Source organism: Mya arenaria, chromosome 10 (assembly GCF_026914265.1).
Source record: "Mya arenaria isolate MELC-2E11 chromosome 10, ASM2691426v1".
NCBI lineage: Eukaryota > Metazoa > Mollusca > Bivalvia > Myida > Myidae > Mya > Mya arenaria.
In genome coordinates this window covers 28,159,965-28,186,178 of record NC_069131.1, presented here as the reverse complement: position 1 = coordinate 28,186,178, position 26,214 = coordinate 28,159,965, and the positions used below count along the sequence as shown (strand labels likewise).

General features: G+C 33.8%; 1 protein-coding gene across 20 annotated transcripts in view; it reads left to right on the top strand.

The window, feature by feature from the left end:
• Positions 1 to 26,214, top strand: part of LOC128205483 (zinc finger protein 768-like) — a 58,947-nt gene that overhangs the window by 19,057 nt on the left and 13,676 nt on the right. Inside the window, exons 5-6 of one of the 20 annotated variants that reach the window (XM_052907159.1) lie at positions 9,255 to 9,520; positions 10,471 to 10,605. The exons of 7 other annotated variants lie outside the window; for them this stretch is intronic. In XM_052907159.1, the coding sequence (XP_052763119.1) occupies positions 9,255 to 9,520; positions 10,471 to 10,482 (278 nt within the window). In that variant the 3' untranslated portion in view covers positions 10,483 to 10,605. Of the gene's footprint in view, positions 1 to 240; positions 611 to 2,282; positions 3,838 to 4,817; positions 5,386 to 6,362; positions 8,069 to 9,254; positions 9,521 to 10,470; positions 10,910 to 11,846; positions 13,292 to 14,125; positions 14,469 to 18,564; positions 19,637 to 20,712; positions 21,135 to 24,880; positions 25,942 to 26,214 lie in introns of those variants that run through there. 12 more of the 20 variants (XM_052907157.1, XM_052907164.1, XM_052907168.1 and 9 more) reach the window with 12 other exon arrangements.

Genomic DNA, 26,214 nt, shown 5'->3' with positions numbered 1-26,214 from the left:
GGGTTTCCTGAAACAATAATACATTGAAAAATACAGGGACGAGCCCAGTCAAAAAGTTTAAAATTAACCCTGTTTAGGGCAAAATACAAGAGCCCAAACGACTTGAGACACAAACATATTAACTTCACATACATAAGCCTATTTTACGGGGAGGCTGAGGTATCCAGCAATTTTACCCTAAGGGGGCTTTATTTACAATATATAACATATAATTATTCATACTTTCTGTTTTACTTTCAGAGATATCTGGTGACATGTTTATCCCATATCAGGGTATCACAGGCATCGGCACGGTCGAGGTCAAGGCCCCAGTGATGTGTAATATTTGTGGAAGTGTTCAGTCCAGTAGAGATCATCTAAAACGACATATGAAGATTCATACTGGGGAGAAGCCATTCAAGTGTGAATATTGTGACATAAGGTTTTCTCGGAAAGACCACTTGAATTCTCACTTTACGTCGGCAAGGTGTATAGAACGGCGACAAAGATGTCAGACTTTTTTATGAACATTTTTCTGTTTAAATTTTGTTGTTATGAAAAGTTTTGGGCCAATTGTAAATATATATATACATATATATTGCTGTAAACTTATAAAATGTTAATAAAGTGCAAATTTATGATTATCTTGAAATTATTAATGGGCGTTGGCAAAAATGTGATGTGATATATTGTATTGGTTTTGGTTAATAAATGAATGTACATCAGGTCTTGCTTGTGTAAACATCAATTTTTATGCCCCCTTTTGAAAAAAGTGGGGTATATTGTTTTGCACATGTCGGTCGGTCTGTCTGTCTGTCTGTCGGTCGGTCGTAATACCAAATGGTTTCCGATCAATAACTTGAGAACGCTTTGACCGAGGGACCTCATACTTGGTATGTGTATTGGTCATCACCAGCAGATGAACCCTATTGATTTTGAGGTCAGTGGGTCAAAGGTCAAGGTCAGTGTGACCTTTACATGAAAAACGGTTTCCGATCAATAACTTGAGAACGCTTTGACCCAGGAACCTCATACTTGGTAGGTGTATTGGTCATGACCAGCAGATGAACCCTATTGATTTTGAGGTCAGTGGGTCAAAGGTCAAGGTCAGTGTGACCTTAACATGAAAAACGGTTTCCGATCAATAACTTGAGAACGCTTTGACCCAGGGACCTCATACTAGGTAGGCTTATTGGTCATGACCAGCAGATGAACCCTATTGATTTTGAGGTCAGTGGGTCAAAGGTCAAGGTCAGTGTGACTGTAAGCTGAAAAAAGGTTTTCTGATTGTCCATATTTTATTTAAGTGTCCAAATCCTACTAACAATTTGGCTCCCAAGGGGGCATAAATGTTTCACTAACATCTCTTGTTCTCAATTATCATGACATTTATATATAAGCTTTAATATTGGAAGAAGATCTGTTACTTAACAAACATTTTACATTCAAAACAGATTTTTGTCAAAAGACCTCTATCATATTTTTTCCTTGGATTTTTATTTTCACATTTTTTGCTTATAATATTATTATTGTCATGATTTGTTGTAAAAGACCTCATCATTTTTTTCTCCTAGGAATTTGATTTTTCATGATTGGTTCTTCTACATTTGAGCACAGCTTGTATTTTAGTGTAAACCCTTTCCTTCGTAGAGATGTGGAAACTAGCCCAACCTTGTAAATCCCCTTGTTATAACCATAGATTATAAGGCGAAGGTATGAGGCTATGGAAAGAGAAGTAAATTGAGGATATCGTTTGTTTCTGTGTAAAATTGTAATTTATATTGTAGAGTGAGCACAGACAGCTGTATTTTATGAATGGGGTAGCTACGGGTAAAATATTTACTTATGGTGTTCACCGGGGGGGGGGGGGGGGGATGAATATATTCCAATCTTACACTGGCACCAACCAGTTTTATTTTTCTTATAGGTGTAAAAGAGATATACAATGGCATAAAATTTATGTGTTTTTTTAGAAAATCTCGCAAATTATATGCGAACATAACATCATTTCAGAAATGACGTTGAAATTCCATGCATGCTGACTTGATTTGATTGTGTGAGGGGGCTAAAATTTTAAATCGGTGAAAAATAATAATGTTATTTTATGGTTTGATTACAGTGAAATATCATTTATATTTCACTGATACTGTAAATCATATAATAAAAAGTCTTCTCTTTGAAGGAAAGGGTTGAGCCCTTTTATCTCTCTGACAGGTTGAACACAAATATTTAGCGTAGTATTTTCTATTAGATAACTTATTGTTGTTTAAAAATTAAAAAAATATCTACAATTTTCTTTGCAGGTCCCTTAGCAGAAAGTTTGATGCAGCAGGCCAGTGAAAGTCTGGTGCTTAGCTCCCCGAAGAAAGAGAAATTGGGAGGATTGTATGTGATGTGTACGCTGTGCGACAAACCGATGCAGTCCCCCTCCCATCTTGTTCGGCATATGAGAATACACACAGGCGAGAAACCGTTCAAGTGCGAGTATTGTGACTATAGTAGCTCACGGAAAGACCACTTACGGAGGCATTATCTCAATACCTCTAAGTGTATGAAGCTGATGAGGGAGGTGCCGCCAGAAAAGCCGTTTGAGTGTGAAATTTGTGGCTATAAAAGTTCACGAAAGGATTATATAAGAATTCATCAGAATACTAAGAAGTGTAAGAAGATGCGTGAGACTTTCATGAGTTAATTGCAGTGCTTTAAGGTTATATTAAATGTTAAAACCCCAGTCATGGTATCCAGGGTTATAAAATTGAATGATTGAACTAGAATTTGTTTGATGTAGCTGGGATGGCAAAGGTTGATTATAATTTAATCTAACACAAACATGACATTGAGCTCACACACCAACCCAAGCTTTGTGAACCAAATGCCAAAAAATAATTTCTTTTAAAATTTTGTTTTGACAAGCAAAATAGGGATAATCTAAAATATGACCACTTTGGTGTGTGGATAAGCTGCATGGATTATCTGCGGGACTAAGAAGGGATTTTGTGTTTGATGAAAGGACCCTTTGAATTTAATTTGGATCGTTTGGACATCCAAATTAAACTATCACTGAGTGTACGCCATTATATTTGTCCTCATACATGATGTACATGTATAGTAAAATTGGTTTCTAGGGACCCCAAGCTGGAAGGTCACACTGAAATTTACCCTTATTCAATACATCTTTGTCTAGTTATGTAATGTGCATAGTTTTTGTGTATGCCTTGTATATATTAAGGCATGAATAGATGTTAAAGGCACATTGATAAATAAGTAAATTCCATAATTTCAGAAGTATCTCCTAGAATTAATCTTAAAAACAGGATGGAGAGCTTTTAACTTCAGACTTTTTTACATTTGTAAAATTTGTTTTATTTGGACATGTGTATCAGAAACAGTAGGAAGTACTCTGAAATTAAAATGAATGACTCTTGGAAATGATTTTAATAGGGATCAGTTCTCAGCCCCTTTACCCTCAGGCTGCTTTGGGCATGACTCCCTCATACTGACCAAATCCTTGGCTGTTTTTCAAGATTGATAATTGTCATTTGTAAGAACCCCTGTCTTTAACTGGTCATTGTATTATTAAAGGTATTTATCTATTTAATCTTTTATACTGGTTATGAAGATTTGGTGAACTGTTTTAATACAGCTATTAATTGAGGAAGGTAAAATCTGTATGCATATATTATGACACCAAATTACAGATATGTTGGCTGATTTAAAAGCCAAGTTGTTCAGAATATTGCTAATCATTAAGTATTATGATTCAATGGTCAAATTTATCATAAACAAATTGTTACCTTTAGGTTGTAGTGTATTTTACATTTTTTACACATACACAATATTACATACATTTCTTTTTATAATCTTGTTTAAAAGTCATGCATTTTTTTCATTTTTTTTTTCATTTTTTTTTTTTCATTTTCTTCATAATTTTCTTCATAATGTTGTTAATGTTTGTTAAATTGAAAAAAAATCTTAAGAAAAATAAAATTGTGATGATATTTTTTTTACTGTTAAGTGGTTGTTTTATGTAAAAAGTCATTTTTATGTGATATTGTTCTTGTATGTTATAGTGTACTGTCTTATAATATTGTTTAGAAGTAGGCATTTAGAAAAAATATTTATTCCGTTTTGTGTTGCTTAAGCGTGAGATCTTGAATAAATATAATTTAGCCTCCTCGTAAACTTAAGCCTTGTTTTCCTTCTTTCGTCATTAAGTTAAAGGGACTTGCTCATGTTTGGTAAAATGTAATTTTTTATGACAAAATAAAGTGTGGCAAATCGTTAGGCGTGTTAAATCTAAGATATTGACAGCCGGAACCCTTCTACTTATGTTGATAATGGTCAAATATTGTCTTTGAAGTCACAAATTTTGCATAGTGATAGTAAAGGATAGTAAAGGTTAAATTATCAGCTTACTACAACCATGTAGTATTTTTTCCAGCAATTTCACTATCAAAGAGTTTATTAGTCATAATTTTAGTTATTTCCAATGTATTATGGTGAAAAAAAATTGTGTCCAAAAACATGATCATGTCCCTTTAAGAAATCTACAACAATGAGACATGTCATCCTGAATTGTCGTCTATCATCAATGAAACAAATCCTCACACTATAACTCAAATGTGTATGTTTTTGATGTCCAATGCTTGTGAAGTGAGAAGCTGCTATACTTTATCCGAAAACGAAAGAACCAACATGTCTTGATTCTTTTGTTATACTTTCAATTTGCAAAATTAATGTTCACTAGGAACTTGGTACACTTGTGTTTCTTCCCTTTGTTATGCATCTGTTCTTGGTGTTATATATACAACTGTCTCAAACTTTCATTAATTTTGCAGATTTCCTATCATTAGACTGGTTGCTTGAAGGCTCACCTGAAGATTTATCCCAAAATCAACCAGTCAATGCAAAGAAAAGTCTCACAGAGAAGGTTGGAGAGCGATATTATGTGTGTGAAGTGTGTAATAAACTTCAGCCATCTCCGTCCCACCTCCAGAGACATATGCGAACCCACACGGGCGAGAAACCATACAGCTGTGATATGTGCGCCTCAAGATTTACCAGGAAGGACAACCTGGAATACCATAAATTGAAAAATTGCGGGAAAAGAGCTTCCTTGTTGTGAAAACGATAACAAAATGATATATTATGGTACTTGAATCCCCTTTGTTGCTAAATACATACATGTATGCAGTAAATAAGAAAAGGCAAAATTGCAACTCCTGCAATTGAATGTAACAATTGTAAACATTGTTATTAAAGCTTTGGAGAAAACAGTATAAGGAGATCTTTCATTGTTAAAAAAAACGCCATTTAGGTAGACATAGTTTATTACACACTGAATCTGCATGGAATGAGGTTTTGAAAGGTGTTAAAATAGTATTGACAAATAAATATATTTACCAGAATGTATGATTTTTAAATCAAATTTAAAAGAAAACAGCACTTCAAATGTTGCTGTTGATTAAAGTATTGCTCTGTTTATGCAGGTTAACATAGGAATTTGCCAGTATTGTATTTTCTGACCAAAAAGGGGCCTTAAAATTCACAATCCGTATTGTATTCTTTCACAACTAATTTTACTGGCCGCAAAATTGACAATCCTATGTATATACCTTAATAAAATAAACTACTATTTTTTCTTTGTAACTTTGAACAACTTATTAAGAACTATGATATGTTTTATTTCAATCTTAGATCCTTGAAATGTTTTGGACCCAAGAGATTATGGGGGGCGTTGTCCCCTCTGACCTTCATCAAAGTGCTGCATATGGGTATATTCACAGTTTAAGGCATTTTCTCCATTATTTACAATTCCAAGGGTGCTGGTCATATTAATTTTGAGGTGAAACTATTAACAGTGTTTTAGTCCTAACTCATAACTTTGGCACTGTCATTGTTGAAGTTGATACTGATTTTGGCTATAAATTAAAAAGGGAATGCCAAACATTTTGTTACAATGGCCTTGCTTTATAAATGCATACCCTAGTAAATGTTTGTTGAGTTGAAATTGGAGAACTTCAAAGAACATGCATTAAAACTGATCTTTCAAATATTGAACCTTTTAGAATTGCTCTTCAGCTTATGGAAAATTGGACCTTATTCAATATTGTTCTCATCCTTGTCCTTAAAAACGCCTTTGTGATTCTGTTCAGTTAATTTGCAAGCTATTTTTACAGTCCAATCGAAACACTGGGAATTCTTATCTTAAAATTTAGTGATATCTAAGATGGTTGTTGAAGACAGAGCATTGCCTGAACTTTGTGATAGGTATTTTGATTATTATATGTTAATAGTATCTCACCTTGAAACTTAAAAGTATGTATGTATGATGTAATTTGTTTGTATTTGTTCAGATTCTACAGTGTTATTCTTGTTTTCAGGTATTTCAATAAACGCCATGGGACAACCAGACAATGCAACAATGGTTAAAAACTATGACTTACTCAATCACCTGAGTGTTCTGGCTTGTGACATTTGTGGTAAACTTCATTCCAACACATTCCTCCTGAGGAGACACATGCGAAGCCACACGGGAGAGAAGCCGTTCAAGTGTGACGGATGTGGGTTTAGATGTGCCCGCCAGGACAATTTAAAGCGTCACCAGATGCTTAGTTGTAAATCATTACAGTTGAAGGCGCCTGGATCGGATGCTTTTTTGTGAAATTAGAAGAGACATTTTTTTCTTCATCATTAATTTATGACTACCTAGGCTTGGACTTACACTTTCATTTTGTGAGTGATGCACACAAAATAAAAATTGCAATTCAGATCAGTTAATGGAAGGACATTAACACTAAAAAAACCAACAACAGTGTTCAATAAATTATTTGTCTAGTCTAGTTAAAACTTAAATTTAAAAAGCTTTGGTATTTGTATTAATTATATATGTGACTTTCACATGCTAAATATACACACTATAAACTAGGAAACCATAATGTCCTTTTTTTTGAATGGATAAACTCAGCTGAGACAGCGACAAAATATTCTTTTAATCATGTAAAGTGATGTATTATCGGCCTCATAATAGTTCCTTTTGAACGTTCTAGGTTTGTTTTTATGTAGCACTGTATTTGCCGATTTTTGGACCATCTGGTGTCTAGTCCCTTTAAGAGTTGCTAATAATCCAACAAATTCTCCAGATATTCACATGAACGTTGGTACACATTGTCAGTGATATAATACATTACATGCATTTAGGCTCATAACACTGGCTTTAATAAATGTCTAGATACGATATTTTATTAATACTGAAAAAAGGGTTGTGCTTTGTTATCCCCTTGCCATGGTCATGGATCAAGTTGATAGGCTTTTGACTTTTAAGCAGGTTGATTATTTCCAACCCTGTCAAGTATTTGTGCTACTGCACCGCCATAGTGGGGATTTTTTTTATAGTAAACACGATACTTTAGTTGTATAAATTATAATCCAATGGGTTTTGGGTGTAGAAACTGTTTTATACCATATTATAACACTAGCAGATCCAGAGGAGGGGAGGAGGGGTTGGGGGACGCAAGAAATAAAATATGCCTAATTCACCATTTTGTACTAGAAATTGTTAAAATTGTCTTGAGGGAGTACCAAACCCCTTGCCAACAATTTAAGCCATATTCATTTCTGTTTTGAGGAAGGTGTGCTTGTCAAAAGCTTATGCCCCTAAGTCATGCCCCCTCTAACATCAAATCCTGCATCCACCCCTGTATTACAATGTCAAGAAAAGCTTTTGATAAGGGGGTCATTTTAATGAAGGATTTTAGTCGCAACATCAATTATTTTAGATTTGTCACAAAGTACAAAACATTGATTGTTTTATTTCCTCAATTTTGTGTTCATTTTGAATACTGGCTCAAGATCACTTCACTCAAATATGTAGTATAATAATGAAACTATGACGCTTAAATACTATAAATTTACGACTAAAATTAGCTAATAAGATTGAAACAGGGCCGCTGGCTTATAAGTAAATATTGGTGTTATTTATCTGCTTACTACTTCTTGCATGGTAAGAGCTTTGCCTACTGGCTACTTAGATGTGATATTTAAATTAATAAACTGATTTAACCAAAACACGCTTTTTCAATATGGTTTAACAAGCAAACTGATATTTTATGATCAAGTTGTTATTTTAAGATTGATTATATGTTCTTAATTCATAAAATATATTGCTGTTAATATTTTTACTGGTTTACATAATGTTTTATCCATATTTTGTCACTGTAATGAGAATGATAGTCTTTGTAATAAATGAGGGAAAATAATGAATTGTTGTTGTGTATTAGGGTATATATAGACAGAACCTTTTTACACTTCTTGGCCATCACTGATTACCAGATACGTCCCGAAGGGCCAGACCAGTATGTTTTTTTATGTAATGAGAACCTCATGATTTATTAAATGATTTTTCTGTGTGATATATATCTTTATCGCTTTAAGTATGCTGTGAATTTCCCCGAAATCTGACAAAAAAACACACACTTTCTTAGTTCTCTCAAAGAATGGCTAAGAGGTTGTCTTCCCCGATAACTGGTGATAGATTTTGTTCTACAGGCCTGGGGTGGTATTCAATTTGCAACTTAAGTTAATCATAGGGTAATTGATTTCATTCACTCTTTTGGTCAGTTATTAATAACAAGTAATCTGATATAAGCTACATTGTTCTTAGATCCAATTGAGGCTAATATTGAATACCAGCTCTGAAAGTTAGTTTTTTTGTGAAGAGTCATGCAAGATCAATATCTGTATACTTATTAATGCTGCTTTGTTGATAAAGCCTGCAAAAAATATTTTATATTTATTTCCCTGTTACAAAAAAGATAACTTGTGTTGTAGTGTTGGAAATCGGTTCTAGTTTGACTATCGATTATCGGTATCACTCAATTACCTGATTATCGATGCTACGATCAGGTTTTGACAATACCTTAAATGTAGTTTTATGCTTGTACAATAACTTGTAATCCTTAACATGCTTATGTTATGTGTATGTTGTTGCTTTGGGCTATATTGTTAACGATAACATCTGAACACTTCCTAATGTATAAATGCACTCAAAGGAGAATTGGTGTAAATGAACTGAACGCAAATAACAAGAGAAAAAAAAACAACACCCGTTGAATGGGATGATCGATTATGACCGAATACAATCGATTGTCGCCGATTTCAGGCCCAACTAATAAATGTTCAATTATAATTGATCTTTGGAACATTATTAATGTTGTAACAATATTTTTCTTGAGCTAAAATCAAGTAAAATTATGATTTCTTTTTCTCTTCCACAGTGAATATGGAAGATTTGATGCTGATGTACCCCTCGCAAGACGACTCCAGGAACCCAGCCATGGAAGAAATGTTGGGGAGAGTCATATACCAGTGTAAAATATGTGGCAAGGTGCAGCCGTGTCCGGCAAACTTGAAGCGGCACATGAGAACACACACGGGAGAAAAACCATTCAAGTGTGACTGGTGTGGTTATAATTGTGCTAGAAAAGACGCCATGACGGCACACAAGAGAAGGTGTTCTATGAAAAAACAGCTCGAGCAACAAGTATGATAAATGTGTTTAATGTTGACGATTATTAATAATTGTAAAATAGTAGGAAATCATTAATTTTAAAGTTGTAAATTGTCTAGTTCTAGTTTTTGTCTTGAATAGATTAAGCGTTGTTTAATATGTTTGTATGTAAATAATTGTCATTGATTTTGAGCATTTCATTTACACTTTGTACTGAAATTTGTATTTGTATTTGATTTTGCAACATTCATAATGCTTGCTTTCTAATTTTTTTTAATTATTGAATTAAGATGTTTATTTTCACCAATGAATTTTTTTATGAACAACTTCAACCAAATCCATTCTTAAGTTTATTCTTTTTGACATGGAGATTTGTACATGTATGTCTTACTAAAAAACACTGTTGTTATCTTTCTATCTGAGTTAAAAATATTGTAAAAAAAGTTTAAAGCCATGTTTTTTGCAGTTGAAATAAAGGAAAAACAAATAGAAATGTTTTGTTATGTTATATAATAGCCAAGTTGTTTCGGGAAAACTTGTGTCCTGACCGATTTAGAATCATTAACATGAATTCGAGTTTTGAACTTGAATTGTATGGAACTGTTAACATATGAAATCATCAACATTAATTATATGGAATCTTTGAAATTAATTGTGTGTAATCATTGACTTATATAATTTGAATATCATCTTTAACATTAAAAGTATGAAAACATTAAAATGAATTATTTTGATCATATTAAAGTACATTATTGTATGGAATCGTTAACATAAAAGTATGAAATCATTATTAACATGAATAATATGGATACAGTTGACATTATTATGGAATCGTTCATATTAATTGTATTGAATCAATGACATTAATTGTATAGAATCATTAGCATTAATTGTTAAGCTACATATCAAATTTTAAATCATATTGTTTAATTTCATAGCGTAAACTAAATATCATTCAATCTGACGCCATTCTCTTATTTCAGGTCCTATTATGATTGGAGGGATGAAGATATATTCCTGCGATTATTGCGGCAAAAGATTCTCAGCAGCAGCCTGGCTTACACGCCATCGAAGAATTCACACAGGGGACAAACCGTTTGTTTGTGACATTTGTGGACGAGGCTTTAACGTGAAAAACAACCTGAGGAAACATAGTTTCACTCATATGAAAGATCATCCCTTACTGTGAATTATGGCAACTCTTGTGAAATAATTTGTTGTCAAATTCATGTTAACTAATGAAGTTTTGAAGAGAATATCATTGCTGTCTGCTTATTGGGACAAGAACGCTGTACATATTCCTTGGTTTGTGTGAACAAAATCTTAACGCTAGGTATGGTTGAAGTGCATAGTATAGTGACTATACATCAAATAGAGGCAGAAGAAGACAAAGACTGACATGGTTCTATTTTGGGAGACTTATATGACTATGTTCTGTTTAGAATCCTTTGAATAAAGTTGAAGCTGTCAAAGTAATGAACAGTGTTTCATTCATTAAGTCTTTAATGTAGAAATTAAAACATTAAAATGTTGTGCTGATACTTTCAAAGTGATACTGTGAGTCACTTGCCAGTCAAAGAGTTATGGTTTATATTTTTATCAGCTTGACAGCTGGTAAATTAATTAGCAGTCTACCACAAAATAGGAACATTTTAAATATTAAGACTTTAAGTTATAAGGGTTTGTTGACTGATTGATGTCAAATGGATGTTTTAATTACTGTTGCCGCTACTTGACCTAATGAAATCATTCACGAGCAAGTACTTGACTGTGTATAATTTCAGTCATAAATATGGTAGTCGAAGTAACTGTTATGTACCATGTTGTCATGACAATGTTCAATAACTAGCATGCATATAAGTTACCGTAATCACGTTATTTATCCCTGGCTACTTATTGTACAATTAAGCTTTGTCTACTTGTTACCATTCCAATTTGAGAGTTTATGTATAGACGAGAACATGACGATGATCACATGATGATAACAATTGACCCTAATCACATAATTTATTCGCACGCTGCATATGTTTAACACTGTTTAGCCCTGCCTACCTGTTACCTTTCCGATATTGAGAGTTAATGTATGGACGAAAACATGATGTCGAGAACATGATGACAACGTACCCTATGCTGTCTATAAATGGTTAAGCTCAGCTTACTTGTTACCTTTCCGATATTGATAGTTAATGTATGGACAAAAACAATGCAAACACTTTCAAACGTGCTACATTAATTGTAAGAAGTTTGACTTGTTGATCTGATTTTGAGGACTGTTTCATTATGTACAACTGCTCTTATTTCAGCGTCCATGGATTGCGCACGCAGACTGTTTCATTAAATACAACCGCTTTCATTTCAGCATACGTGGAGAACATGACGATGACAATGTACCCGGATGAGCTTCAAGCTGCGCAGCAACACATGCTGAAGAATCATATACATCAGTGTCTAGTGTGTGGGAAGATACAGCCGTCGCCGGGGAAACTGGAGCGACACATGAGAATACACACAGGGGAGAAACCATTCAAGTGTGACTGGTGCGATTATCATAGTTCAAGGAAAGATTCTATGAGGAAACATCATACTAGATGTGTGAAAAAAAAGGAAATTGAGGGACAGATTTAACATGATGACTTTGTAATAGTTAAATTGCTTTCAAAACATGTAAAATGCTTGGCAAAACTTGTTACAAAAATGTGCAAAAAAAAGGAATTTGAGGCAGTAGAGTTGACCGTTGTGGTGTGTAAATAATTAAATGCTTGGCAAGATATTGTTGGGGATGATATCATTCAGAATTAATCCTAAAATAGGGATCAAGACTCAGTGATGTGAATGTCAGGAGAAGCTAAAATCTTTCATGTCACAGATATTTCTGTGATTCACTCGGGGGGAAGGTCAAACAAGCTATTTATTAATTCTGGCCTTAAAATAATGTACAGCAATGATGTAGGTGTCTTTAGTACTGTCCAGTGGCAGATCCAGGAATTCATAACTGGGAGTGTACAACAGGCCAACCCCCTCAAAACTTTTATTTCACTGAGGTTTTGAAATGACACGTATTATATCGTTTATGCTTTTCAACCCTTCATTCAAGAATTCTTTTATTCGTCTTATAAATTGGACCTACTTTTGAAAAAAATATAATATGTACTATACACTTATATATTTAGCTTTTAAATTGTTAGGTACATGTATCATGTAAGGTTGAAATAAGGTGTTTTATGTTCATATTCCGGTTTTGTGCCCCCCTGCTAGATCCACCACTGACTCTCTATGTGGTCCTCAATCAGTGGCATCAAGCTGGGTGTAGTCAGTGGTGTTCTCAATAAGAACCAGTTGCTGGCCTAAAAGGACGGTTCAAATGGCAATCGGGCTGGTTCAAATGGCAATCGGGCTGGTTCAAATGGCAATCGGGCTGGTTCAAATGGCAATCGGGCTGGTTCAAATGGCAATCGGGCTGGTTCAAATGGCAATCGGGCTGGTTCCAATCTTGAAAAACAAATGAATTTTAAGTAGAATAAGTAGTAGCTGTTTGATTACTTTACTATTTGAGACAGTTTAACCAAAACTTATTGAGAACCCCGAGTCAGTACTTTCTATGTGTTCTTCAATGTTGTAGATTTGTTGTGGGATGAACATGTTTGCAATTGGGCCATCTTCTCAATGATAATATTGTATGATCGTTTTTTTAATGACTGTTTCTATGTAACAAGACTAATGTATAAATAAAATTTCCAATACAATACATGTTTTTGTCAGTTAAAACATAGTTTACTTGATTTTGCAAGCAAACCGTTCAACTGCATTTCTAAAACATGTAATACTGATATTGTATATAACCGAAATTCTTCATGTTAAAACATTTTGTTGTATGCAAGTTGATGAGATGGTCCGAGCGTTTCTTAATTTCTGCGATTAATCAATGTTCTTTGTGATTTTTTTTGTCTGTTTCTTTGAGTAATTGTATTTGTTTAATGTAATTTATATGTTAATTGTAAGTAATATGTAAAATAAAATACAAACTTATTTTACCCATTGTTCATACTGCATATAAATTTTGTTTTGTGAAATTATGACAAAATGAAATTGAACGATTACGATGGATTTTAAATATATTTAGTGTAACAGCCCTTTGAAATATCAAAAATTATTACTATATAATTACTAATGCACTATATGTATTACGAAAAAAAAAAAAAAACGCATAATATTATTTTGGTTAGGGGTTAATTTATGCTGCTCTATGTATTTTACACAATTTTACCATATATGGTCAGGTTTCAATCTGTACAATCTGTCATTAAAAAAAAAGAGAAGAAAAGTACTTAGTTGCAAATATTCAAATGGCATTGACGTTACTTATCAAATCAGTATGTACTTTTACGTATACCAAACATCAGAAATTGAAATTAGCACATCCCGACAAGCCCTGTACTGGTGTAAAAAAATTTTGGGCTTGCTCAAATTCGAGTTGGGCTTGTTGTATATTTTGATGCCATCATAATTAGCACTGGTGTAAGACTTTGGGCTTTATCATCAAAAAGTCTAATTTTGATGACTGGAAAATTATCTATTTGATTATCATTACGAAAGTAGTTCTATGTTTATATGCAGTCATAATCTTTTCCTCTTTTTCAGTTATGGCAAGAGGGAAGCGTGACAATGTATGTGTATTTTGCGGGAAGGAGTTCGGCCAGCCGTCCTGGTTGAGACGTCATATGATGATTCATACAGGACATAAGCCATATAAGTGTGACATTTGTGGTAAAGCCTTTACTTTGAAGGGAAACGTTAAACAGCATAGACTTACGCACTTTAAGCCTAGTCCGAGTGATGGGATCGATATGGAGGCTGAAATATATGACACTACCGGTATCAAATCGGAATTCAAGAATATACAATAATACGTGTTAAAATCAGGTTTATTTTAATATCAATATTGTTTACTAGACGTCAACTATATGTACAGCATAGCTTTCTATTTTAATAGGTATGAGATTTATTTTTTTTATGTTTGTCTCAATCTTTATGAACAAATTTTTAATTTTTTTTATTCATTGGTTTAATGCTTTTAAATAATATATTTAAATCAGTTGGCCTTAATATAATTATTAATTGAAAGAAAAAACAACACCCAAGGCGACTATAAATAAATTGATAGATTTTTATCCCCGGCCGTCCCCATTTATTTCCACACCCCCAGAAATTTTATTGACCCAAAGAAAAATGTTGAACTAGAGTCTCTATTTTAGTATCAGTTGGGTATTGTCCAGGAACGGCGTTGATTCATGCCTATGTATGCTGATGTATAACATTCACATGTGAAAAAGGAGAATAATTATGATCATGTTAGGTTCATCTTGAAACACATGTATATGGCCACTTATGCAATAAGAAAGATCGTGAACACATATTCAACGGTGAAACAGTCATCTAAGAAAAATGATAATAATAAAAAATGTCACCCCTGTGAGGCTGTCCCCATTAAAAAAAAATGGATGAAAATCTAGCAATTAATTTATTTTGGCCTTGATATCAAACTACACAATAACATTACCATGTTACAAAAGTTCCATGAAACACTTGAATTTTTAGGTAATTTAATTATGTGCTTTTATGTAATTTTAACCCTTTGCATGCTGGGTAAATTGTCGTCTGCTCAAAAATGTTGTCTGGTTTATTCTAAATTTCTTTCAATTTACTTAAGACTTTGGGGATATATTGACCGAGTGGCAAACAGCTTGGAACCTGACCAGGCGCCGAGTTACTCGGCGTCTGGTCTGGTTCCAAGCTGTTTGCAAAGCCTTTAAAATCGCCATCAGCAGCTTAAGCGTTAATAGTGAATTATATGGTTTTAAATCTAGCTGTGACTTGTAGATCTATATTTTTATACTAACCATCATAATTTGTTTATTTATGTTATACATGCGATATTATATACATATACCGGTATGTAGTATTGACTACTGAAGTAAATGTGAATTACTTTTATATGTATCAATTTGCTGTCACTTTATACATGATGCAATTGATTGATTTAATGATTGATGTTGTAAATGTATATGTCATATATATCTTTGAAGGTCCATTCTGTCAGATTTTAGTTAAATATATGTATTGTACTAAGCCAAATTAAAAATATTCATCACTTTGAATAAAGAAAAGAATAAATTTTACCTTTAAGTGAAAGATAGTGTTCAATGTTAATTTGCAGTTTAAACGTGGCTTTGTGACCACTTTGATCTTCTCAATGCATATATAAACAGACATTAACAGGCTTAATGCTACAAAATAAGTTTTTTTACTGGCTGGGCTAGAAACCCTGTTTAAAGGATTGAAATCAAAAACGTTGGACTATGGATTTACTTAAATATTTATACGGATTTACTTTGATATTTATTTCTAGCACACCGGATAGGCATTTCCGGTGAATTCAGCCGTGCTGGAAAACTCCATCTGGCATTCCCCCATGCCAGATGATTCACGCGCCGTGACATAATAATTTCAATTTCTTTTATAATACACTTAATGTAATCATAATTAGGGGATTTAAATAGATAAGTTCCATTAACATTAACTTTACAATAATATACTTTAAAAAACAAAACATAATAACCCTTAAAAGACGTGATGTCGAAGGAACTTATTGACGTATGCAGTGAATACAAATTACTGCGCGTCAAGACATCAGTAAACATTTATGCACGCGCTTTTTGGCGATATGTACAAAAATGCGCTTTTTTATATATTATATTTTATATATCTTCACAAAAAATGTAATTTAATGTATGCTAGAAAAAACATCTATCATGTGTGTCGGTTCCGGATAGAAAAATCTGACCCTCGGGCACGCTGCGTAGCCGGTAACTCGGCAAGCCTCGTTACCTGGCAACGCAGGTGCCCTCGGGTCGGATTTTTCTATCCGGAACGGGAACACATGACAGCTATTATTAATGGCGAATTTGAAAGGAACTGCCATTTAATTGGACAAAATATAATTTTGAACACTAAAGTCACTTTTCACCTAGGTTTGTTTTCCATAATGTTGAAGTAAAGTTATTAGTAGATATTATTGGTCTAAACACAAACTGTACAGATATATCAAGGTATTTACGTTTTGACAGAATGAACTTTTTAAATTATGTATAATGTTTTGTGTACATTGTAGTAGTTTATGTCTTTCATAGGTTATTTTCTGTAAACTTTTAGAAGGTAGATTTTATCATATTTAGTAAACAAATCTGAATGTGAATTAAATACGTTCATGCTCTTTTTTATACTTGAATAATTGATGTTGCGTTTTGAAGTTTTATTTGGAAATAATTAATATTTATTTTACTTTAATGGCAAGTCTTGGAGAGCAGTTGTAATTGATATTAATTTAATTAAATCATGTTTTTGTTTTTAAAAAATGAAAAATTATTTACTGACTGCAACATACCACTTCTGATCAAAATAGGACTTTGTGCATTTAGTCTTTCATTATTTAGCATTAAACATTCATTAGTTTTATTTTTAAAACCAGTTTAAACATAACAGAAATATCGATTTTGGTATGGAATGTTACGGGTTTGTCTTTTTAGCATTTATTTTTATGAAATAAAGTGGAGGTATGCCGTAGCCTTGGTTTGTTGTTGGTGTTAAAAGATAAATACACGTTGGCCATTACACACTCAAAATCTTATTAAGGTAACTTCAGGGTATTTAAATGAAACTTGGTGCACATGTTATGTTGTCAGAGACAATAAACACATGTAAAGCAAGGCCCATAACTCCGGCTTTAATAATTAATTAGTTATGCACCTAAATGCTTGATTGATAACAAGAACAGATGAGCATTAGTGTTTGCACCACAACTCTCTTGTGTATTTTTGACATGTACATATTACTATTTTACAAAATATAATTGATATTGTTGCAAGAAGTTTGTTATTTTCTTTTATGACCAAGTGTATTATATATAACAGAAATCAAGCATCAGCTACAGGTATTATTAAAGAATAAGAAACAAGTCAATTGAGAAATCAATTGGAAGCAGTTATGAATGGGGAAGGCTATAATCAGTAATGTGATTTGTCTGCGGATTTGCGTATGTTTGAGGGTCTTAAAGCTCAACCTGAGACCCCCAAAAATATAGTATAGATATTTTTTCTTATATTTCTGAAAAAAAGATAGCTGGATTCTTTTAGTTGTTACTTTATTTGTTGTTAGTATTGACACTCAAGTTCACAAATTTGAAATCAGGAGAGTCCTCGAAACAACTTCTATAATCCATTTTTGCCTGTGGTACAAAAAATCAGTAGCAAAGAGGTTACCCGTGCCGCTGTGAAAACGAAAGTAGGGTGTTTTATTAAATTTTACATTTATTTTTGACAATTTATTGCAATTTGTATGAATATGATATATAAATGAATACATGTAATATGTATGGTGTGTAAATAATCAAAACAGTGATTCATTTAAGCCCGCAGAACATGCAGAGGCGGTGGGCGAGGCAAGACATATCGATATTGTGTAGCTTATTGTGGAGTTGCAGTAATTGAAAAATGGGCACAGTACAAAGAAAGACATAGCTAAAACATTCTAGTGTTCCATGGTATACTTGTTTGCACATGACATACCTCCTTTCATCAGTAGAATGAACATTAACTAGATTGTTGTCCATCACCGATTTGTTCTCAGCAGAGAATGACCGGTGCATGTGCAAAAGGGTACCATTGCAGTAGATTTGGCAAAGGGTACCAATATGGATACGCACCGTGAGCATGCAAAATATTTCATGTTAGTCTCAACTCAAAATCCCTTGTTACTTTCACATTGACCAAATAGGAAACTGGAGTGTTGGCACCTGTGGCACTCTGGTTAAATTACAAACTCCTTAGTTTAAATGGAAAATACAATATCGACAGACAAACCATTGACCATTGCAATGTTAGCAGTATCTGTCAAAGAAAACAGGAGGAGAGTTGGCATCCCTCTGTGTGGCACTCTTTGTTCAATAACTTGGTCCTTAGACTTATCAAAAATACAATATCTAGAAACAAACCATTAACCATAGCATTGTTTTTCTATCACAGGTGCTGGAGGAAAGGTGCCGAAAGGCGTGGTTTTGACATGTGCCTACTGTGGGAAACTGTTCCGTGACCGCCACCAGCTGACTGCTCATGTGAGAAGCCATACAGGAGAGAAGCCGTTTAAGTGTACGGTTTGCGGGAAGGGGTTTACCCAGAAGAGCAACATGAAGTCACATTACGTCGTGCACATGAAGGAGAGTTTGAAAAACTTGTAAATTGAGGGGAAACGTGATTTGGTTTCCCCCTGAAATTGGATGTTTAGTGTTGTGGTGTGCAGAAAAAGGACAAGTTTGAAACATTTGTCCAGGGTGGTCTAGTGGTGTAGGCCAAGATGCTTGTGTGTTTGATCCCGACCAGGGATTCTTTCTTACTGTTTCTCCAAAACTCCCAACATTGTCAACAAGTAGTTAATACATTTATGTCACCGTTGCTCCTAGAATTTATTTTTGTCATCCTTCACTCCTAGAATTAAAATTGTATTAATCTGCTGGACAAGAGTTTAAGTTAAGAATTTTTCCCAGTTTTGTTGGAAATGAATTCTGATTAATTTATTTGTAAATATAACATCTCATTATGATGTTGATTAATGTGGGATTTTTTGTAATTTCTTTGTATCTTCATGTTAAAAAATTAAATTTTTAAACTGCATATTTATTTCAAAAATCTATTTTAGACTAACCAAAAAGCCAAACATTTTTTGCTCAAATGCTTTGTCAAGGAAGCCAAAGATATTTAAACCATGAGTTATTGACGTTAAACTAAGATTATTTAATAGGTTGTGATGGCTCAGAGGTTAAGTGTCTGCCTCATGACCAAGACATCCCAGCTTCGATCCCTGGCAGGGGTTCTTGTGGCTTCTCAAGTGGACTCTCAGTACTGGTGAATTTCACCCAGGAAGTGAATTCAAAAGTTTAAAATAAGCTGTTATCTTTCTACACAATCAAGTAGAAATAAATTGGTATAAACTTTATTAAACTTATACTTGAGGGTTTTTTTCCTGTAACTTCAAATAATCTCTTTAATTCTTTTATTTTTCATTGGGAAATAATTTAAGAAATATTTGATATTGCTGTGTCAATGCATAATAATAATTGTACCTGTTATATATAATTTTTCATGATTTTTTGTTTTATAACAATTAATATTTTGAAAAGTGTTTTTATAAACATGTTGTAAATTATTATTGTATGTTGGTATAATGTACTTGATACTTAAATCTACATCTTTTATAATTATTTTCATCAATGAAATATGACGTATCTTTTGTGAGTAATTTTGTGTGTGCTTGCTTTTATGAAAATTAAAGGTTTAAAAAAAGATTTAATTGTATTTATTATACAGTACCGGGGTTGTTGTCAAAATGTTCTGCTGAAGTTTAACAACATCCTTGTTAAATTTAAAATGTGAACTATTTGATGATGTGCTAATATATTGAAATAAATCAAATACAGCTCACATTTTGTTAGGAACACTGCAGATCACAAGTGTTTTCATTGAACATCCAGAGCAGTAAAGATTTTAACATTAACAACAACAGTGTTCACATTGTTGTTAACTTTAATAAACTTTTAAGTATTTGACACAAATTGTTTGTAAAACACAAAATTATCATTGATGGATTGTATGTGGACAAGCTCGGCGTACAAATTGTAAGTCAAGTAAATGTCACCAATACTGCTTTGGCACTGAGAGAAAAGACAAAATAAACAAGTACTATACAAGCTGAGGAGGTTGACTTAGACATTAGTCGGTTAATGCTCCATCCAGAATCATAGTAACAACTCTGTACCCTAATGTGAGATTTTTAACAGTGTGGTACTATTGTGCAAAATGCTGCTAGGAGACTTGATGTAATGGCCCTCAGAAGATTAGTTTGTTACAAAAATTCTGTTACCAAGGACTTAAAATGCCAAAGATATTTGATTCCTTTTTGCCAAAACCCTTATGGCATTTTTTGGTAATGATGTTGGTGAATTTTGGTGGAAAAAAGTTATTGTTGATATAACTGATATGAACAATAAACACTCAAAACTTCCATTGGCATCTGCATGTGTTTGCTTTTATGAAATATAAACGCACTTATTAACATTATTAAATTTAATTTAAAATGTATTGAAATTAATTTAATCATTGATTTATTATTAATTGCAGGTGATGCATTGAAAATACTGCGAGCAAGGCCAAAGAACCATTTCTGTGAAATCTGTACGAAGGAGTTCCAGTCGCCAGCCCACCTCCGCATGCATCTACGAACACACACAGGCGAGAGGCCTTATGCGTGTAATATTTGTGATAAGCGGTTCATTCAGAAGAGTCACCTTAAAGGACATCTGACCACCCATATGCCAAAAGTCTGATTTATTTGCTACTCACATTTGTAATTGATAGTTTATATACAAGAAACACTTGCATAAACGGTGGACAATATGGGTTAAAATATATAGAAGAACCGTCTTATATGACATATGGTGAACTGTAGGGGTGAAAATATATAGAAGAGCCATCTTATAGAACATATGGTGGACCATAGGGGTGAATATATATAGAAGAGCCATCTTATAGAGCATATGGTGGACCATAGGGGTGAATATATATAGAAGAGCCATCTTATAGAACATATGGTGGACCATAGGGGTGAATATATATATAGAAGAGCCATCTTATAGGACATATGGTGGACCATAGGGGTGAATATATATTGAAGAGCCATCTTATAGGACATATGGTTGACCATATAGGGATGAAAATATATAGAACAGCCATCTTATAGGACATACATGTATGGTGGACCATAGTGGTGAAAATATATAGAAGATACATGTTATAGGGCATATGGTGGACCATAGTGGTGAATATATATAGAAGAGCCATCTTATAGAACATATGGTGGACCATAGTGGTGAAAATATATAGAAGAGCCATCTTATAGAACATATGGTGGACCATAGGGGTGAATATATAGCCATCTTATAGAACATATGGTGGACCATAGGGGTGAATATATATAGAAGAGCCATCTTATAGGACATATGGTGGACCATAGGGGTGAATATATATAGAAGAGCCATCTTATAGGACATATGGTTGACCATATAGGGGTGAAAATATATAGAAGAAACATGTTATAAGGCATAAAGTGGACCATAGGGGTGAAAATATATATAACAGCCATGTTATAGGACATACATGTATGGTGGACCATAGGGGTGAAAATATATAGAAGATACATGTTATAGGGCATATGGTGGACCATAGGGGTGAAAATATATAGAAGAGACATGTTATATGGCATATGGTGGACCATCGGGGTGAAAATATATAGAAGATACATGTTATATGGCATATGGTGGACCATATGGGTGAAAATATATAGAAGAGACATGTTATAAGGCATATGGTGGACCATAGGGGTGAACATATATAGAAGAGACATGTAATAGGGCATATGGTGGACCATAGGGGTGAAAATATACAGAAGAGACATGTTATAAGGCATATGGTGGACCATAGGGGTGAAAATATATAGAACAGCCATGTTATAGGACATACATGTATGGTGGACCATAGGGGTGAAAATATATAGAAGAGACATGTTATAGGGCATATGGTGGACCATAGGGGTGAAAATATATAGAAGTGACATGTTATAGGGCATATGGTGGACCATAGGGGTGAAAATATATAGAAGAGATATGTTATAGGGCATATGGTGGACCTTGGGGGTGAATATATATAGAAGAGACATCTTATAGGACATATGGTGGACCGATAGCGGTGTAAATATAGAAGAGCCATCTTTAAGGGCATATGGTTGACCATACCAAAATGCGAGCTTTGGAAGAAAAAATTGCAATAGAAAACAACATTTCTGTCTTTGGTATTATACTGTATATGAAATTGTAACAAAAGAAACTCCTTGAAGGGGTCCCAATTATCATGGTGAAGAATTGTGATTAAAAAACTCTCATAATAAAGACTTTTAACTACTACAAAAGTGTAAACATGGCGTGGCTCAGATGATAGGTAGTTCTACAAACTTTAAGACATGGTAGCTAGGAGAATACAAGATTTGTGTGATTTGCTTAACTGTATTGGCTCCATTTCTTGATTTAAATTTGCTAAATTTGATTTTATTTACCAAAACATACATTTTTATGATAATTTTTAATCATTTCTTTTAAAAGCTTTTTTATATGACAATTTTTAATCATTTCTTTTAAAAACTTTTTTTTTTATATGACAGTGTTACATCATTAATTCCAAATGGGAAATAGTAGGCTTAGTTTGATACTGTTATAAGGGACTTATGACTGTAAGAGGAATTGGGGCCTGTTTTATATTTAGTTCCCAGTGCTCCAGTCAGGATTGGAAAAGCGCAGGTTGCTAGGTCAGAAAGGGCACTTCCGATGTGCATTGAATGAGCCTTAATGGGGCACTTGCAAGAGCCAATGTTCAGTTCAAATTATATTATGTATGTATTTTAACATTACTTTCAATATTAATACATTGTAGTTTATTATGAATACCTTAACTGTTATCTATACTTTAGTGTCAAGATGATGTATTCTATTATTTTTATACTTATTTTTGAAAAATTAACCATGTCTAACAAAAGGGCACAGGAGGGCGTAGTAAAAAGGCAACATGGTGCTGGAAAGAGAGAAATGGTGCCCCATTCTGATATTAGGCGTAGCTGGAGCACTGGTGCCCCGTCCTGATATTAGGCCTAGCTGGAGCACTTGTGCCCCGTCCTGATATTAGGCCTAGCTGGAGCACTGGTGCCCCGTCCTGATATTAGGCCTAGCTGGAGCACTGGTGCCCCGTCCTGATATTAGGCCTAGCTGGAGCACTGGTGCCCCGTCCTGATATTAGGCCTAGCTGGAGCACTGGTGCCCCGTCCTGATATTAGGCCTAGCTGGAGCACTGGTGCCCGTCCTGATATTAGGCCTAGCTGGAGCACTTGTGCCCCGTCCTGATATTAGGCCTAGCTGGAGCACTTGTGCCCCGTCCTGATATTAGGCCTAGCTGGAGCACTGGTGCCCCGTCCTGATATTAGGCCTAGCTGGAGCACTTGTGCCCCGTCCTGATATTAGGCCTAGCTGGAGCACTTGTGCCCCGTCCTGATATTAGGCCTAGCTGGAGCACTGGTGCCCCGTCCTGATATTAGGCCTAGCTGGAGCACTGGTGCCCCGTCCTGATATTAGGCCTAGCTGGAGCACTGACTGCACTGTTATTGCAAGATCTACATACTAACAATTACCTACCTGTATTCTAATAAATGAAATATCTTTCATTCTTCTTTTATATTCTTTATCTAGATCAAAGTACCTGTTTTATAAAACATATTGCAGCTGACTGGATGTGTATGTAATGTATTTCTTTTTTATTGGAGAACCATTGCATCTGTGTATATTCAGCGATCACAACAGTCCTTTTTAAAAGAAATGTAGTTTTTTTGTCTTCAGCATTGTTTGCTGAAATTAAAGTCCACAATTTTATATTTTTAACACTTGACTCAATACACATATATAGGAACTTCTGCTGAACATGTTGTGTTTTATATTCTTTTATGTTAGCTTGTATTTTTATCATTAAAAGGATCAATTCCGAACTGATGAGTGTTTGTATTTGCTGTTACCTTTGCTATGCAATTCAGTTATGAAATGTATGTTAAAGGCTTTTAATGGCGCACAATATAGTTCAATACAATTTATAATTATTTATTGTAAATATAAATGCGTTTTCATATTTAACTGACATTGACTAAAAAAAATGATAAAAATATAAGCAATGTTTTGGTTCTTTTTGAACAGGGATATTCGCTGCTACATATTTAGCTATAGTTTAAAAACAAACACATTTATAACGGTTATTTTTTATCCGTACCTAAATATCCATATGCTTTTTGTTTTGATCATTACAGTCAAATGAGTAAAACATGAAAATGCATTAAAATAGAAAAATAGTTTTGAATCAACCTATATTGTGCGCTTTTAATACAATTTCAACAGGAATTTAAGCCCCTTAAAACCCTGCAATGGGCCTAAATCCAGTGGTCGAAATTAGCACAAGCCTGCAAGCCTTGCAAAATGTCTTCCGGGCTTGCTCAAATTCTGAATTTTATATGGCAGGGCTTGTTAAAAAAATTGATGCCAAGCAATAGTATAGGAATTCGGGCCTGTTCATCCTAAGGTCTAATTTCGATGACTGTAAATCGCTCATACTCAAAAGCGTATTTTCAGGATTTTAGTTTACTTTGATTTACTTTCAAATGCCATTGTGTTGCCAAATACCAAAAAGAGTTTCTTTCTTTTTTCAGCAAAATCTAAACGTGGCAGGAAAAGATCGGATATGTACAACGTAATTGTTCATCAGTGCCACTTCTGTGGGAAGGCGTTTCCAGGTCGGGTGCCACTTGAAAGACATGTGAGAATTCATACTGGGGAGAGGCCATATCGCTGTGAGGAGTGTGGGAAGACTTTCATACAGCCTGGGCATCTGAGCACACATAAAGTTACTCACCAGAAACACTTGTGGAATATGTGACTTGGTGTAAACACAATTGTAGATATGAACATTTGTTGAACAAGTGGCGGATCAAAACTAGAGCATTTGAGTAACTGTTTAATGCATTTATATGTGTAAAAGGCGCTCAATAAAGGCTGATGCCCCAAAACTATTGTGGTTACTTTATATTATTGTCATGTTTAACTCATTTGATCAAAACAAAAAAGCATACGATTTAGGTTAAAATTATTTTTATATACATTACCCAATATTGTGCGCTTTTAGCTGTGTCTCTTAAATGTGTCTCGATGTTCATTTACCAAGAAAGAAAAGTATGTGATAGTCGTGTATACACTTGAAGAAAAACAGGTTATTTTGTGTTCAGAAACATACAAGGAACTTCAATATTTAAATGGACTGCACTTTATCATTCTCGTACACCAGAGTGATGATGCTATGTGTTAGATGTATCATTATTAAACCTCTGATGAATGAAAATGCATTTTAACGGTACACTTTAATCAATGTTTTCTTTATTATTCACTGTTAATGAAAGTTAGGCATTACAGTTAGCGCAAAGAATTATTATTGACGTTTTTTCCAAGAGATGGTATCATAAACACATGCCTTGTTTTAGGATAAAAAATGTTATAATTTTTTCTGCCAAAGTATAAACATTTTTTTGAATATTTACTTAAGGGTTGCAAATGTAGACAATATTATAATCTTGATTGTATATCTTAAAAAAAAGTTTTTAGGTATATTATGTAAAATTTGCCTGTCATCTTATTTAACCATTGATAATAATGTTAAAAGTTTATACCTGGTAACCCCATATAATGTTGGTACTGAAAATAAATAATCCTAAACGCATGGTCAATAGAGTTATTACTGTGTGTTATTGTGTTCTTTTATTTCTCCTCAAATCGGCCGTGAAATGACACATTTGGCCTTTTGTTAAAATCCCAAAATTATTATTTGTGATCGATGTTTTGGTGAAAAATTTAAGAATTCTTGATACACATTAAACCTTGTTATACTAAATTAATAATATGTGGTCACCAGGGGCATCAACTTTTTACAATGCATGTACATTTTGTTTAAATGTTTTCGGTTTAAATAAAACCCTTGTTAATGGCCTCTTGT